Below are 12,987 nucleotides of genomic sequence, written 5' to 3'. Positions count from 1 at the left end.
GCACAGGGCTGACCCTGGGTGACATTCGGAGGTTTTGGTCCTGGTTCCCTCTTGGCGGTGATCCTACTCTTGCCCACTGTCCCGCCGCGGACACGGCACACCTCCTGCAGGCCTGGAGAGGATGTGGCCAGGCCTGACCTCGTCACCCACCCATGTCTATGGCGTGGCCCACTCTAGCTTGATGCTGAGACTCCAAAGATGGGCCAGGCCCGTTCCTCGAAGAGCACAGTCTCCTGGTAGCCCCCCCCCGCCACAGACATGGATCCACAGAACCTCCAGGCAATGCTGGAGCTACGCACCACAGTATTCCCACCCACGTATGTCTTGAGCAGCAGCTGCGACTGACACATGAAATACTTTCCTTGGAAGAAGGAAGAAAAGGTCTGCACACAGATTTTTCCTACGATGAGCAGCACCAAAGGCTCTCAGGGGAAGATGAGGGCTTCCCCGCATCCTTCCCCAAGTAGAGCACGACCAACGCTCGGACGGGCAGAGGAGCTTGCCATGCCCCGTGTGGAACGACAGCTGCTAAAGCTGCTGGCTGCGCCTCCTCCCTTCACGGGGGGCCCATGCTCTGTGGGCTGCCCGCGGTGGACTCAGCGGCTGAGTCCACTGTGGTCTTTGCTCGCAACCACCTCCAAGTCCCTTCCACACCAGCAACCTGTTCCTGAAGCACATCTACTCCTTCACTTGGGAGGGGCAGAGCAGGCTTCCCCTTCCAGACCGCAGCAGCCTCCCGCCTTGGGAGGGACAGCTGGCCCAGAAGCACCAAGCAGAAGACGTGACACGGCCAGGTCAGGAGAGAGAGGCAGGACCGGGGGTCCTAGAACTGCCCAAGGTCAGAGGTGTAGCCAAGACACCACCCCAAAGGCTAAAAGCATCTGACCATCTGTCATCTTAGTTCCTTTAACATTTGGAATCAAAGGCCTAAAACAAAGTGGGGTTGTCCCAACGTGGTGGAAGGCAAGGATGAGGATCCAGAGGCAGGGGTGGGATGCAGAGGGGCAGCGGACAAGGGCCCTGGGACAGCGCGGCACTGGCATCAGGTCAGCAGACGGCGCCCTACTCCAGCCCCTAGGGAGGAAGGAGATCCATCTGGATTATTGGGGCAGGGCAGAAGCTGGGGCTGGGGGGATCAGGAACTCAGCCGTGGGTGGGGAGGAGGAAGGCGCAGAAGACCGGGCAGTGTCAAGAGCTGCTACCACTCTGGGGAAATCACCATCCGGGGGTCCTTCTCCATGTCTCACCTGACCTGTGGAGCGGCTGGAGGCAGAGGATCTGACCTAGACCCGGCCTGTTGGTTTTGCACATTGTTGCTGAGCAGCTCCAGGCAAGGTCCAGCTGAGCTGAGGAGGCCTGGGGACCACTGTCTGGTATTCTGTGCTCCAGTTCTCAGGGCAGGACAGTTGCCACCCACCCGCGGCCCCAAGTGCCAGGCACAGGGACTAAACCACTAAGGCTGGTCCCTACTCACTCCCCTGGGCTTTATGCTCTGTCACAGGACACTCCCTTTCGCTGAACGAGGCCCCGTCACAGTGCCTGTGCCCCGCTAGTAAGGCAGGAACTCTGGGTGGGCTCCTGGAATGCCAGGTGGTGTGGCGCTTAGGAGGCGTGGCCAGAGGGCCGCAGGCTCCATTGCTGGATTCCAGTGGCACCCCACAGCCTAGGTTCCCAATTCCCACTTTTTAAGTGACTCCATAACTTGATGGATCCCCCGCACTGAGCCGGAACTAGCTCTATTCTTCAGCCGGCGGATAGCCCACCCTCCTCCACCCACCTGATTTCTCAGAGCTAGCTCGTTTGGCTCGGACCCCACCACTGTCACTGACTTCAGGAGCTGCAGACCCGTACAACGCTGACACATTGACAAATTACTCAAAGCCCAGCTAATAGGACTAAAGCGCTTCCTCTAAGGAAGTGCATTTTATCTGTATTTAAATACAGATAAAATGCACTTTATCTGTATTTAAGCCCACTCTGTCCTGGGATAACTCAACTGACAGAAGTGCAAACCCATCTCAAGGGATGGCGGATGAACTCACAGAATCTACAGATAAAAGAAAGCAAGTCGGCTTGATTCACCACTGCTAGCAGAACATCCTGGCAAGAGGTGAGAAGATTCCAGCTCAAAAGCACAGAGAAGGAGAGTGGTAATACAACCGCCAGATCACCATGTCTCCCAGAGGAAAAGAAATAATAAAGGCATCTCTCAGATAGTCAATCCTCAGACACAAGGTGCCCATCTACTATGCGCCAGGCACTTCTACCCTTCCTGAGCGCTCATCAGAACCCTGGTCAGCGGAGGCTTCCCACGCCTCCTGCTCTGTGGTTGTGGGGTTGTGGAGGGAGAAGCCCACAGCCAGGCCCCATTCCTCTACCCAGCCCTGACCCAACTCCCCAGGAACGCTGACCTAGGGGCAGACTGCAGGCGAGAGGAGGCCAGTCAGAAGGCTACTGCAACAGTCTGAGCAAGACTGTACCAGGACAAGAGTTACGGCCTTGAAACAAAGCATTAGGTATAAACGTGACACACTTCAAAGGCAGATTCATTCTACCAACTAAAAAGGGAATGACTGTGCTTTTCCATTTCCTTCTTTCTTTCCTTCCTTCTTTCCTCCCTCCCTCCCTTCCTTCCTTCCAGCAACAAGTGACTGGGAAGTGAAAATGGAGAGGTGGTTTAGAGGGCAAATAGGGGAATTCAGCTTCAGATACACTGAATTTCAGGTGAGAGCAGATTATCCATGTAAAAATGTCCATCAGGATGAACACAGATTAAAGACAGAAAAGAAACTATAAAGCATCAAGTCTACTTTTCTTTTCTTTTGTAAACTTGGTGATACGTCTACTGATAATCCTTCTTTATTCTGCTCCCATCATAATGTGGCAAAAATACTGAGGAAGACAGCAGAATAATGAAAACACCAGGAAAAAAATTATCTCAAGAAATACTCCAAAACCATTGAATAAAATTCAACTCCCATGCCTAATAACACCAAAACCAGACTAGTTACAATACCCAGTGCTGTCGGGGGTGCAACAAACTGGCATTCTCATACATGCTGGAAGACAGAGCTCTTCGGAAAGCCGTTTGGTAATAACCATCAAGAGCCATAAAGCGCTAATATCTTGACCTATAACATTACTTCCATAAATCTATCCTAAGGAAATATCCAAAAAGCAATAGGCATGATGACCAAATGAGGTTATCTGTTTCATGAAGACGCTCATTATCTATAATAGTAAAAAACTGGAAGCCACTTCAGTAGCTAACCATAAGGGGAGAGATTAAGGACATTATAGGTCCTTGGTGGAATTATTAAAGTAGCATTAAAATGCTAGTTATAAAGACAGCGTGCTAACAGGGAAATTTTTTTTAATTGGCCATAATTTTAAATGAAAAAAGAAAAAAGCGGGATCTGTGATTATAAAGACATGATAACAATAACATCTCTGTTAAGGTGGCGGGTTTTGGGGTGCACCCTTTTCCCCCCACTTTTCAAATGTATCCTATTGCTTTTGATGAAAATAAGTGACTTCAAGTGAGCCGGCGAGATGGTACCTTGGCTCCATCCACACTGATGATCCGATAGCTGTTCCTTGTGACATCGTAGAAGTAGGAGACTGTGACGGCCTGCTTGCTCGCAGGCACCCAGTTCTTCTTGGTGTTGGGGTCGATCTGGAAAACGTGGGCTCGGGTGGTGAAGATGGGCTGTTCTCTGCAAGAGGAGAGATGGGCGAATGAGTTGATGGAACTTTATGTATAATTTATGATTATACAACTAAGCCACCTAAGATTTTAATCATTTATGGAGAAAGATACATAAGCCTGAGAACAATTAAAATAAAAAAAGGGAAGAGAGGAGAAAAAAAGAGACACCAGCGGAGTAGTTACTGAAACCCAACACCCTGAGGCTGCGGGGCAATTGGCCTAATGAGAAATTTGCTTAAAAGGCAACTCCCAATCCAAGAACATGGTATATCTCTCCATCTGTTTGTATCATCTTTAATTTCTTTCATCAGTGTCTTATAATTTTCTGCATACAGGTCTTTTGTCTCCTTAGGTAGGTTTATTCCTAGATATTTTCTTCTTTTTGTTGCAATGGTAAATGGGAGTGTTTTCTTAATTTCACTTTCAGATTTTTCATCATTAGTGTATAGGAATGCCAGAGATTTCTGTGCATTAATTTTGTATCCTGCAACTTTACCAAATTCATTGATTAACTCTAGTAGTTTTCTGGTAGCATCTTTAGGATTCTCTATGTATAGTATCATGTCATCAGCAAACAGTGACAGCTTTACTTCTTCTTTTCCGATTTGGATTCCTTTTACCATAATTCAAAAAGAGTCATGTACCAAAATGTTCATTGCAGCTCTATTTACAATAGCCAGGACATGGAAGCAACCTAAGTGTCTACTGACAGATGAATGGATAAAGAAGATGTGGCACATATATACAATGGAATATTACTCAGTCATAAAAAGAAATGAAACTGAGTTATTTGTAGTGAGGTGGATGGACCTAGAGTCTGTCACACAGAGTGAAGTAAGTCAGAAAGAGAAAAACAAATACCATATGCTAACACATATATATGGAATCTAAGAAAAAAAAAAAAGGTCATGAAGAACCTAGAGGTAAGACAGGAATAAAGACACAGACCTACTAGAGAATGGACTTGAGGATATGGGGAGGGGGAAGGGTGAGCTGTGACAAAGTGAGAGAGTGGCATGGACATATATACACTACCAAATGTAAAACACATAGCTAGTGGGAAGCAGCCGCATAGCACAGGGAGATCAGCTTGGTGGTTTGTGACCGCCTAGAGGGGTGGGATAGGGAGGGTGGGAGGGAGGGAGACGCAAGAGGGAAGAGATATGGGAACATATGTATATGTATAACTGATTCACTTTGTTATAAAGCAGAAACTAACACACCATTGTAAAGCAATTATAATCCAATAAAGATGTTTAAAAAAAAAGAAGCCAACTCCCGGTGCGGTGTTTTTGCATCTCCGTCAAGTGTCCTATTCTTTTTCTGACATCCTGTTGGCATTTTTAGGATTTTGCAACAAATTCACTGGGGAGCGGGGAGGATTACGCAACAGTTTTAGGATTTTGCAAACCATTTGTGACTTCATATTATATTTCTACTAAATACTTCTCAGATTTGCAGCATTTTATGATGCATTCATTTATAACTGACCGAGCCTTAAAGTTTTATGTTTCCAACTTATAAATCTTTGGGTTTTATGTAATGTTCATCAAATCTCTCTCTTTTGTTATTCTTGCCTCTGTATTGTTGTTGCTTTTTCACTCACATGCCTGTAAATTCTTCATGCGATTATTAACCGAATTAGCACAGTATCTATGTTTCTTTCTATTGAGTGAGGAATTAATTAGATCTTGACAATAAGCACTAATAAGGCAGGTGGATAAAAATTGTAATGGATTTCACTGCATTTCATATTTTAAGGTATCTACTTCACAGAGTAACACAAAATAAATCATAGACTCATTACAAAATATAATTTTTTTTAATATAATTATTTTTGAAGAAAGGGTCTTCAGGCAAACTGGCTCGAAAATCCTTTTAAGTGGTCCAAAATAAGACAAAATGGGTGGGGGGAAGCCAGCAGGATGTGAAAATAATCCCATCATTCATAAAATACTATAGATTTAATAAGCACTTATTAGAGGTACAAAATTAAATCAAAATCAGAAAAATTAAAATTTTTTAATCCTCATAATGTCAAAGAGATGACATAAGAGGACACCCAAGCGGAAACAAAAAATAAAATCAAAAGGAAAAGTGAATTTTAAGTGTTCCCGTCTCTCGATGGAGTGGTTTTAGGTAAAGCTGTCTTTCAACCCATCCTGGCTAGAGAAGGCTCATTAAAGAGAGAAATTTTTTCCTAGAAAAGCAAATTACTATTTATTTGAGCCTCATGCAAGGAATACTGAATAACACCATGAATACTGGCATCAACCATCAATTGTGGATGTAGATAAACGCAGAAACTTTTTCATGACTATTTCTCTGAATCAATAAAAGCCAAGGGCATGCTCTTCCTGCTACCTCAGTGCAGCTGTTTCTAGAATCCAGCCTTCCAGACGGACACAGCCCAGCATTCCTAGCCCCCTGAAGCTTCCCTTCTAGGTCCCAGGAGCTGGGCAAGAGCCCCTGGGGTGTGGATCACTAAGCCGTTTGTCTTCCCTCAACAGTGACCAAGTTCACCCACCCACTCAATTCTAAATCAACACCCTTCCAGTCGCAGGGTAACAGCTGTAGAAACAAAAGGAATATTCTCACTGTAATTTCCTGCATCTGTTGTCGAGAGGGGCCAGCCCGTGGGGGAACGTGTGTGCCTGTGAATACCAGCCCTCCTAATCAATCCACGTGGGGAAGCCTGACATCTGCATCCCCCAGCTGCGCTACTGCAGCCCTGGCACCATGTTTTGCTAATCATCCAAGTACAGCACCATAAAAGAAAGCACTTGCTCACATGGAATTCTTCTGCATATTTAAGAGGAGGGAGCAATTGAAAGGGCAGGAATACAGAAGAGGTTTTTAAAAGAACCGAATTATGCAATGTGTACAAATATTGAATCATTACGTAGTGCACTTGAAACAAAATAATGTTAATATGTCAATTATATCTCAATTTAAAAAAAAGAATTGAATTATGCTAAAATCTCTGCCTCTCTTTTACAGAGCACTACGAGCTGGGCAGGGACCCATGGTCACCCAGGAGCCCTCCCAGGGGAAGAAGCCAGACTTTCGGTTCTTCCCTTGTGTTCTCCACACCGGGGAAGAGGGACTGGGTCTAGGTTTTAGGACCTTTAGACCAGTGTTTCCTCAACCTCTGAGAGGAATTAGCTGGGGCATTTAGTAAAAATACAAATTCCTGGGCCCCAATCTATCCCGGCAGGAACCTGGCTGTCCAGGGATGGGGCCTGGGTAGCTCTATTTTTAACAAGAGTTACAGGTGATTTTTATCCTCTAGGAATCTGGGGAGATACTCACATTAGACATTATCAGACACTCTAGAAATAATGGAAGAAGTCACCCCTACAGCTGTCATCTCTCCTCCAGAATGATGGAAACGACTCCAAGACATCCTTCCACAGCGTGAAGGGGACAACAGAGGGACAGAGAACAGGATCTTTGGGTGCAAAGGCTGGAGAGGCAGAGGTGCTCTGGTCAGGACAGACAGCAGCCTGTGGTGGTCAAGCAGCGACCTTCTGAAAGTGCTCTGTGTGCCTGAGGCCTACAGGAGCGAGGCAGTGAGGAAAGCAAGGTGGAGAGGGACGGTGGGGGAGGGACAGGGAGACGAGAGAAGCTGGTAGAGATTTCTGACCACGGATAAGCCAAAGCCACAAGTCATCTGCCTGGCATGATTCAGGTCAAGGTGAGCATGCAGACAAGAAGGACCCCATCTCCAAATCTGTCCGCTCAGCTCTGGGGATGGAGTGACGCCATGGCGGGACCCCAACCAGAAATGCAAGGACGTTGGGAGACACGGTTGGCTCAGCTGGCCATACCCTCAGTGGCTGCAGCCCTGGTCCCGTGGTCAGGCCTCTGCAGGGGAAGTGGTTGCTCCAGCGTGGAGACAGCACAGTGACCCAGGAAGGGAGACCCACAGACCCCATGCTGAGGGTGGGCACTACGGGAAGAGCCACAGACCTTCTGAGGTCAAAGACCTGCGATCCTCAGGCCTGGGGACCTGGAGGCCAGCTTGGCACAGCTTTGGGTCCAGAAAACTACCCACAGTACTGGGATTTCCATGTGAATAACCAAGTCCTTGGCCACTGGAGAGTTCTATTTTATTCTTCTAAAATTCAAAAATCGAATGGTATTTAAAGAAAAAGAAAAAAAAAGGGGGGGATGGAAAGAAAAGCCAGTTAATATTTAGCTGATATTTAGTTTAAAGCCAACTAATATTTACTGAGTATTTACCATCTGCCAGGCTTCACATATGAGCTCTCATTTAAGATCCCAATGATCCTATGGGGATCCAGGTGGGGAAATGGGGCTCAGAGAGGCCAAGGACCTTGGCCTTGGGTTACACAGTTAGTAAGTGGCAGATCTGAGCTTTGAAGTCAGTTCTAAGTGACACAGACAACCCCCCCCCCTTAGCCATTATACTCTCTTCCTAAAATAATACGTCTGTAGTAGGCAGTTCTGATGTGACTCCTGGGATCCCCTGTGTAATCCCCTCCCTGTGAGCATGGGTGGGACCTGTGACTTGCTTTTAACCAACAGAATATGGTGAAGGTGACAGGAGGTCACTTTGAGCAAGTAACAGAGGACTGTGACTTCTGTCTTGCTAGCAGACTCCCTTGACTGACTCTCTTGCTGGCTTTGCTGAAGCAAGTTGTCATTTTGGGGAGGACCATCCCACAGCAACTCCAGCCAGAGAGGGTGACCTTCAGCCAGAGAAAAACGGAGGCCCTTAGTCCAATATCCTTGAGGAACTGAAATTCTGCCAACAACTGCTTAGAAGCTTATCTGTCCACACTCGAGCCTTCAGATGAGACCCCACTCCTGGCTGACACCTTGATGACACCTCCTAAGAGACCCTGAAGCAGAGGACCTAGCTAAGCCATTCCCAGACTTCTGACTCACAGAAATGTGTTTTTTTGTTTGTTTTTGTTTTTCTGTGAGTAGGAATCAGGTCTCCTATTTTTTTAATTAACAGGTTTTCAATAGATAATATGTGAACATGGTACAAAATTTCGATGACACCAAAGGGCATACAGTGAAAGGCACAACTCTCTCCTGTCTCTATGCCTTCAGTTCTCTCCAGAGGAAACACTTATGTAGTTTTTGAATATATCTTTCTAGATGTACTTTATAAATATCTACTGGCACTTATCAGAAGTGCTTGAAGTAACCTACCTTTGTCTCTGAAATCTTGGCCTTCAGCCTGCTTTCAAACCCATTGCCTATAAATTCCCTTTCAGGTCATAACCACTCTGCTTTCAAAACCAGGTAAAGGCAATGCAGATATATTTTATCCTTTTTTTTTTATTGCCAAAAGGGGTTATAATGATGAGAGCAGACCCACATATTTTGATTTAGACTACAGCCCTCTAACCCGTTAATTCTTTGCTTCAACAATTGTCCAGGATATACACAGAAATGTGTTTTGTTTTAAGCTACTAAATTTGTAGCACTTGATTACACAATGATAGGTAACTAACATATTGACCTTCACAGAAAATTTACTGCACCCCAAGCAGACTGTATATGTTCTCAGAGGGTTAAAACCCTCTGGACAGAGCTGTGAGTGGGCAGCACTCTCCACGTAGAAAACTGAAGGTCACAGGGTGATTTCAGGCAACGTGGACAGCAAATCTTTACATCTTTATGAGCAAAATCAGAGAACAAACCTCACCACAAAATACAGAAAAGCAGACCCCAACTCTGAAAGAGCACCTTGCCCTACCTGAGAAACTAAAGAGCTGGAACTAGGACACAGAAGTCAGTTCCTGGAAGTGTGCAAATCAGTATAAATAGAAAAATTCAAGAGAAGCAGAACTTTCCAAGCCAAGAGGGCACCTTTCCTTCCCAGCAGGGAAAAGCTGAAGAGAGTGTGTATCAGAGAACAGAAATTACCTTCATACCCAATTTTATTCTCCTTTCTTTGGTGTTTGATGCTTAGGGAGTATATTTCAAATATACTCCCATTCCTTCTTCAGTGCTTTAAATAGAAAGCAGATGTTTCCGGATGGCAAAACGTTTCTTTAGGCAGACAATAACAACCTACCGTTCCCTTGCATAGTCTTTTTAGAGCTGAATAAACACCAATTGTTGCTCACTGAACACATTTTGGAACCTGACAGTAATTGTCCCCAAGAATAATTAGACACTGTGAAACAGACATATGCCTGGAATATGAAAAACACTCGGCAGACAGACCACTCCCCCTTTGAACGATTCCTGGCTCCATGTGAAATGATTCTGCAAAGAACTGGCATGACTACTTTTTGCAGAAAAAATAAAATAAAAATGATAGTTTAATTTATGATAATCCCTCACTTGCAAGGTTCACCAGGCTTTTCCTGACAGGAACCTGTAAAACCTCATGATTCTTATTATTCCTGCTTCTACCTGCTTTGAATTAAAACAAACCGTTCAGACATTACCTTACAGACATTTAGACATGTTTCAGAGTCTCAGAGGATGCCCTAATGAGCTTACCTGGCTTGACTCTTGAATCCTTCCACACACCATGCATACAGCACAAGAGAAAGGAGCAGCCCCAAGCTCGATGGGCGTGGCACTGCCCACCCGGCTTCAAAGACCTTCCCTGGCTCTATGCCCCACAGGACCAGCTCCAAGTGCATCAGAATGATCCACAGACCCCTGAGCACCTGTCCCTGTCCCCTCACCACACACGCTCTGCTGCTTTTCTGCTAGCTCTTCCAAAGCACCTGCATTTTCACATGACCATGCACACGCCCTTCACTGGGGCTAAAATATCCTTCCCCCCTGACTCGCCAGAAAGGCTCCCACTAGTCCTTTGAGTTCTACCATAGCATCTTTTCTTCTTCTTTTTTTTAAACTTGGGCAAGGTAGTTATCTTTCTCTCTCTCTCTCTTTTTTTTTTTTTTTAATATTTATTTATTTGGCTGTGCCAGTTCTTAGTTGCAGCACGTGGGACCTTCACTGCCTCAGGCGGGATCTTTAGTTGCAGCCTGCTTGATCTTTTAGTTGCGGCATGTGGGATCTAGTTCCCTGACCAGGGATCAAACCCAGGCCCCCTGCATTGGGACCACGGAGTCTTAGCCACTGGACCACCAGGGAAGTCCCCTACCATAGCATCTTGAGACGTCTAATTTGTGCTCTCAGGATGCAGGCCCTGGACTGAGCACCTGTCACGAGGGAACAGAAGCATGGGCTCATCAGGCTGTCAGCCCTCATTCTAGATGCTCAACAGGCCCCTAGTTGGCAGGGTCAAATCCCTGAGCCTAGGAAAAAGATCTGGGGGAAAAAGGAGATAATGGACAAAAGGTTTAGCACAATTCTTTCATGCAAAGAATCTACCAAACTCACAAGTATACTGTAGTTCTACTTTCACACAAAAGCCCCATAATAAAGTTACCATTATTTGCAGATAATAGTATCACACATCTAGAACACCTAAGAAAATCAATTGAAAAAGTGAATAGGAATAATGAAATCCAGTAAGGTGACTAGGTACAAAATTACTAACAAAAAAATAACATCAATAGCCTTTCTATACATACAAACAACCAGAGAGACAATATAATAGATTTTAAAAGATCCCATCTAGAGTAGCAGCCAAAAAGATACAATTTCTAGGAATCAATTTAAAAAGTAAGCAAGATCTGCACAGAAAAAGTAAAGATAACTTCTCAGGCATACAAAAGAAAACTTTAATAAATAAGACATCCTGTTCTTAAATGAGAAAAGTAATATACGCAGATGTCAATTACCCCTAAATACATACATACATTTAACAAAATACAAATATCAATAGAATTATTTTTAGAGCTAGACAGGGTTATTCATGTGGAAAACTCAACATGAGAGGACAGCCAAGAAAATTCTGAAGATGAAGAGCAATGAGGAGGTTTAGCCATAATGTAGGCAGATATTGAAATGTATTATTATAAAGTTACAGCAAATGAAATGAAGAGCTATGAGCAAAGAAATAGACAGACTAATGGAACAGACAGAATCTAGAAGCAGAAGTCCAAGGAATTAAGTATATGATGTAGGCAGTATTACCCATCAGTGGGGACACAGAAACCATTCCATAAACCCTGTTAGAACAATGGACCAGCAACTCCCTGGGGAAAACCTGCACCTGCTGGACCTTAGCCAGAAGTCCATCTCCTTGTCTGGTCTGAGCCCCTTGAAGGGGGTCACAGCAGACCCATTCTATTGAAGTGATTTCCATCTGCCCCAAAACTGCCCAGATTAACAGAGCTGATAAGTGAGAGATATCACATAAGTCACATTTGTCACAAATCTTCGTACTCCACTGACTAGGGATTCCCTTTTTGGGTCACATTTACATCACGGAACAGAATGAGGAAAGTACCCCTGATGAACACTGACAGGCTTTCTTGATGACACTACCTTTATCATAGAGGGCTTGACAGTTTTTCAGGAGCTCTCAACCCACGTTCTCCTGCGGGTTTCCTGTGATGTGGGTTTGCATAAGTTCTGGGACTGGTTCACAGGCTGAGGGCTGCCCCAGAGGGCCCATGAGGTCCATTGCCATGTGCTTTGGAAAAGGGTCCGTACTCTTCAAAAGGGGTGGTGGGCCCAGAGCAGTGGGTGAGGATCCCAGTGGTCGGGGAGGGGAGAGGCAGAATTTCAGAAAAGCAAATCTGTGATGGAAGGCAAGTATTTGTATGGGGTGGGTGAGGGGCTTCTCTGAGGATGCAGGATAGGTAAACATATGATGGGAAGATGAGACCAAGGACGGGATCAAGGAAGAAAATAACACTCACCAGCAACACTGCAAGACCATCTCGTGTTCAAACAGCACCCTTCTACTCCTGCACAGAAATTCCTCCCCCTCCTCCAAACGTCCCCCTCTACCCCGGGCCCAGAGTCCAGCAAATCTGGGTTTAGCAGGTGAGGGGAAAATGACTCTGCAGACATGAGAGGTATGCTCAGAGACTGGCAAGTGCTATTTGTGGCTACAGGAGTGGGTGGCAAGAGATGAGGCCTGGGGAATTCCCATGGCTAAGACTCCATGCTCCCAATGCAGGGCTCCCAGGTTTGATCCCTGGTCGGGGAACCAGATACCACATGCACGACGCAACTAAGAGTCTGCATGTCGCAACTGAAAGATCCTGCATGCCGCAACAAAGACCCGGTGCAGCCTAAATAAATAAATAGGTTTAAAAGAAGAGATGAGGCCTGAGGGTGGGCTGAAGCCAGATAGCCATGGATTCTGAAAGACACACTAAGGAAATTGGTCTTTATCTTGGGGGCCACCGTCTCCA

The 12,987-nt window shown here is 45.5% G+C and overlaps 1 protein-coding gene across 2 annotated transcripts in view; it reads right to left on the bottom strand.

The window, feature by feature from the left end:
- The window catches only part of HOMER2 (homer scaffold protein 2), an 88,009-nt gene that overhangs the window by 34,918 nt on the left and 40,104 nt on the right, over window positions 1-12,987 (bottom strand). Inside the window, exon 2 of one of the 2 annotated variants that reach the window (XM_079913394.1) lies at window positions 3,560-3,716. The exons of the other annotated variant lie outside the window; for it this stretch is intronic. Within the exon in view, the coding sequence (XP_079769520.1) occupies window positions 3,560-3,716 (157 nt within the window). The remainder of the gene's footprint in view (window positions 1-3,559; window positions 3,717-12,987) is intronic. 2 annotated transcript variants of the gene reach the window in all.

This window comes from Stenella coeruleoalba (genome assembly GCF_951394435.1).
Source record: "Stenella coeruleoalba genome assembly, chromosome: 2".
Taxonomy (NCBI): domain Eukaryota; kingdom Metazoa; phylum Chordata; class Mammalia; order Artiodactyla; family Delphinidae; genus Stenella; species Stenella coeruleoalba.
Note: the sequence above shows the minus strand (reverse complement) of the source record. Positions and strands in the feature narration are given on the sequence as shown.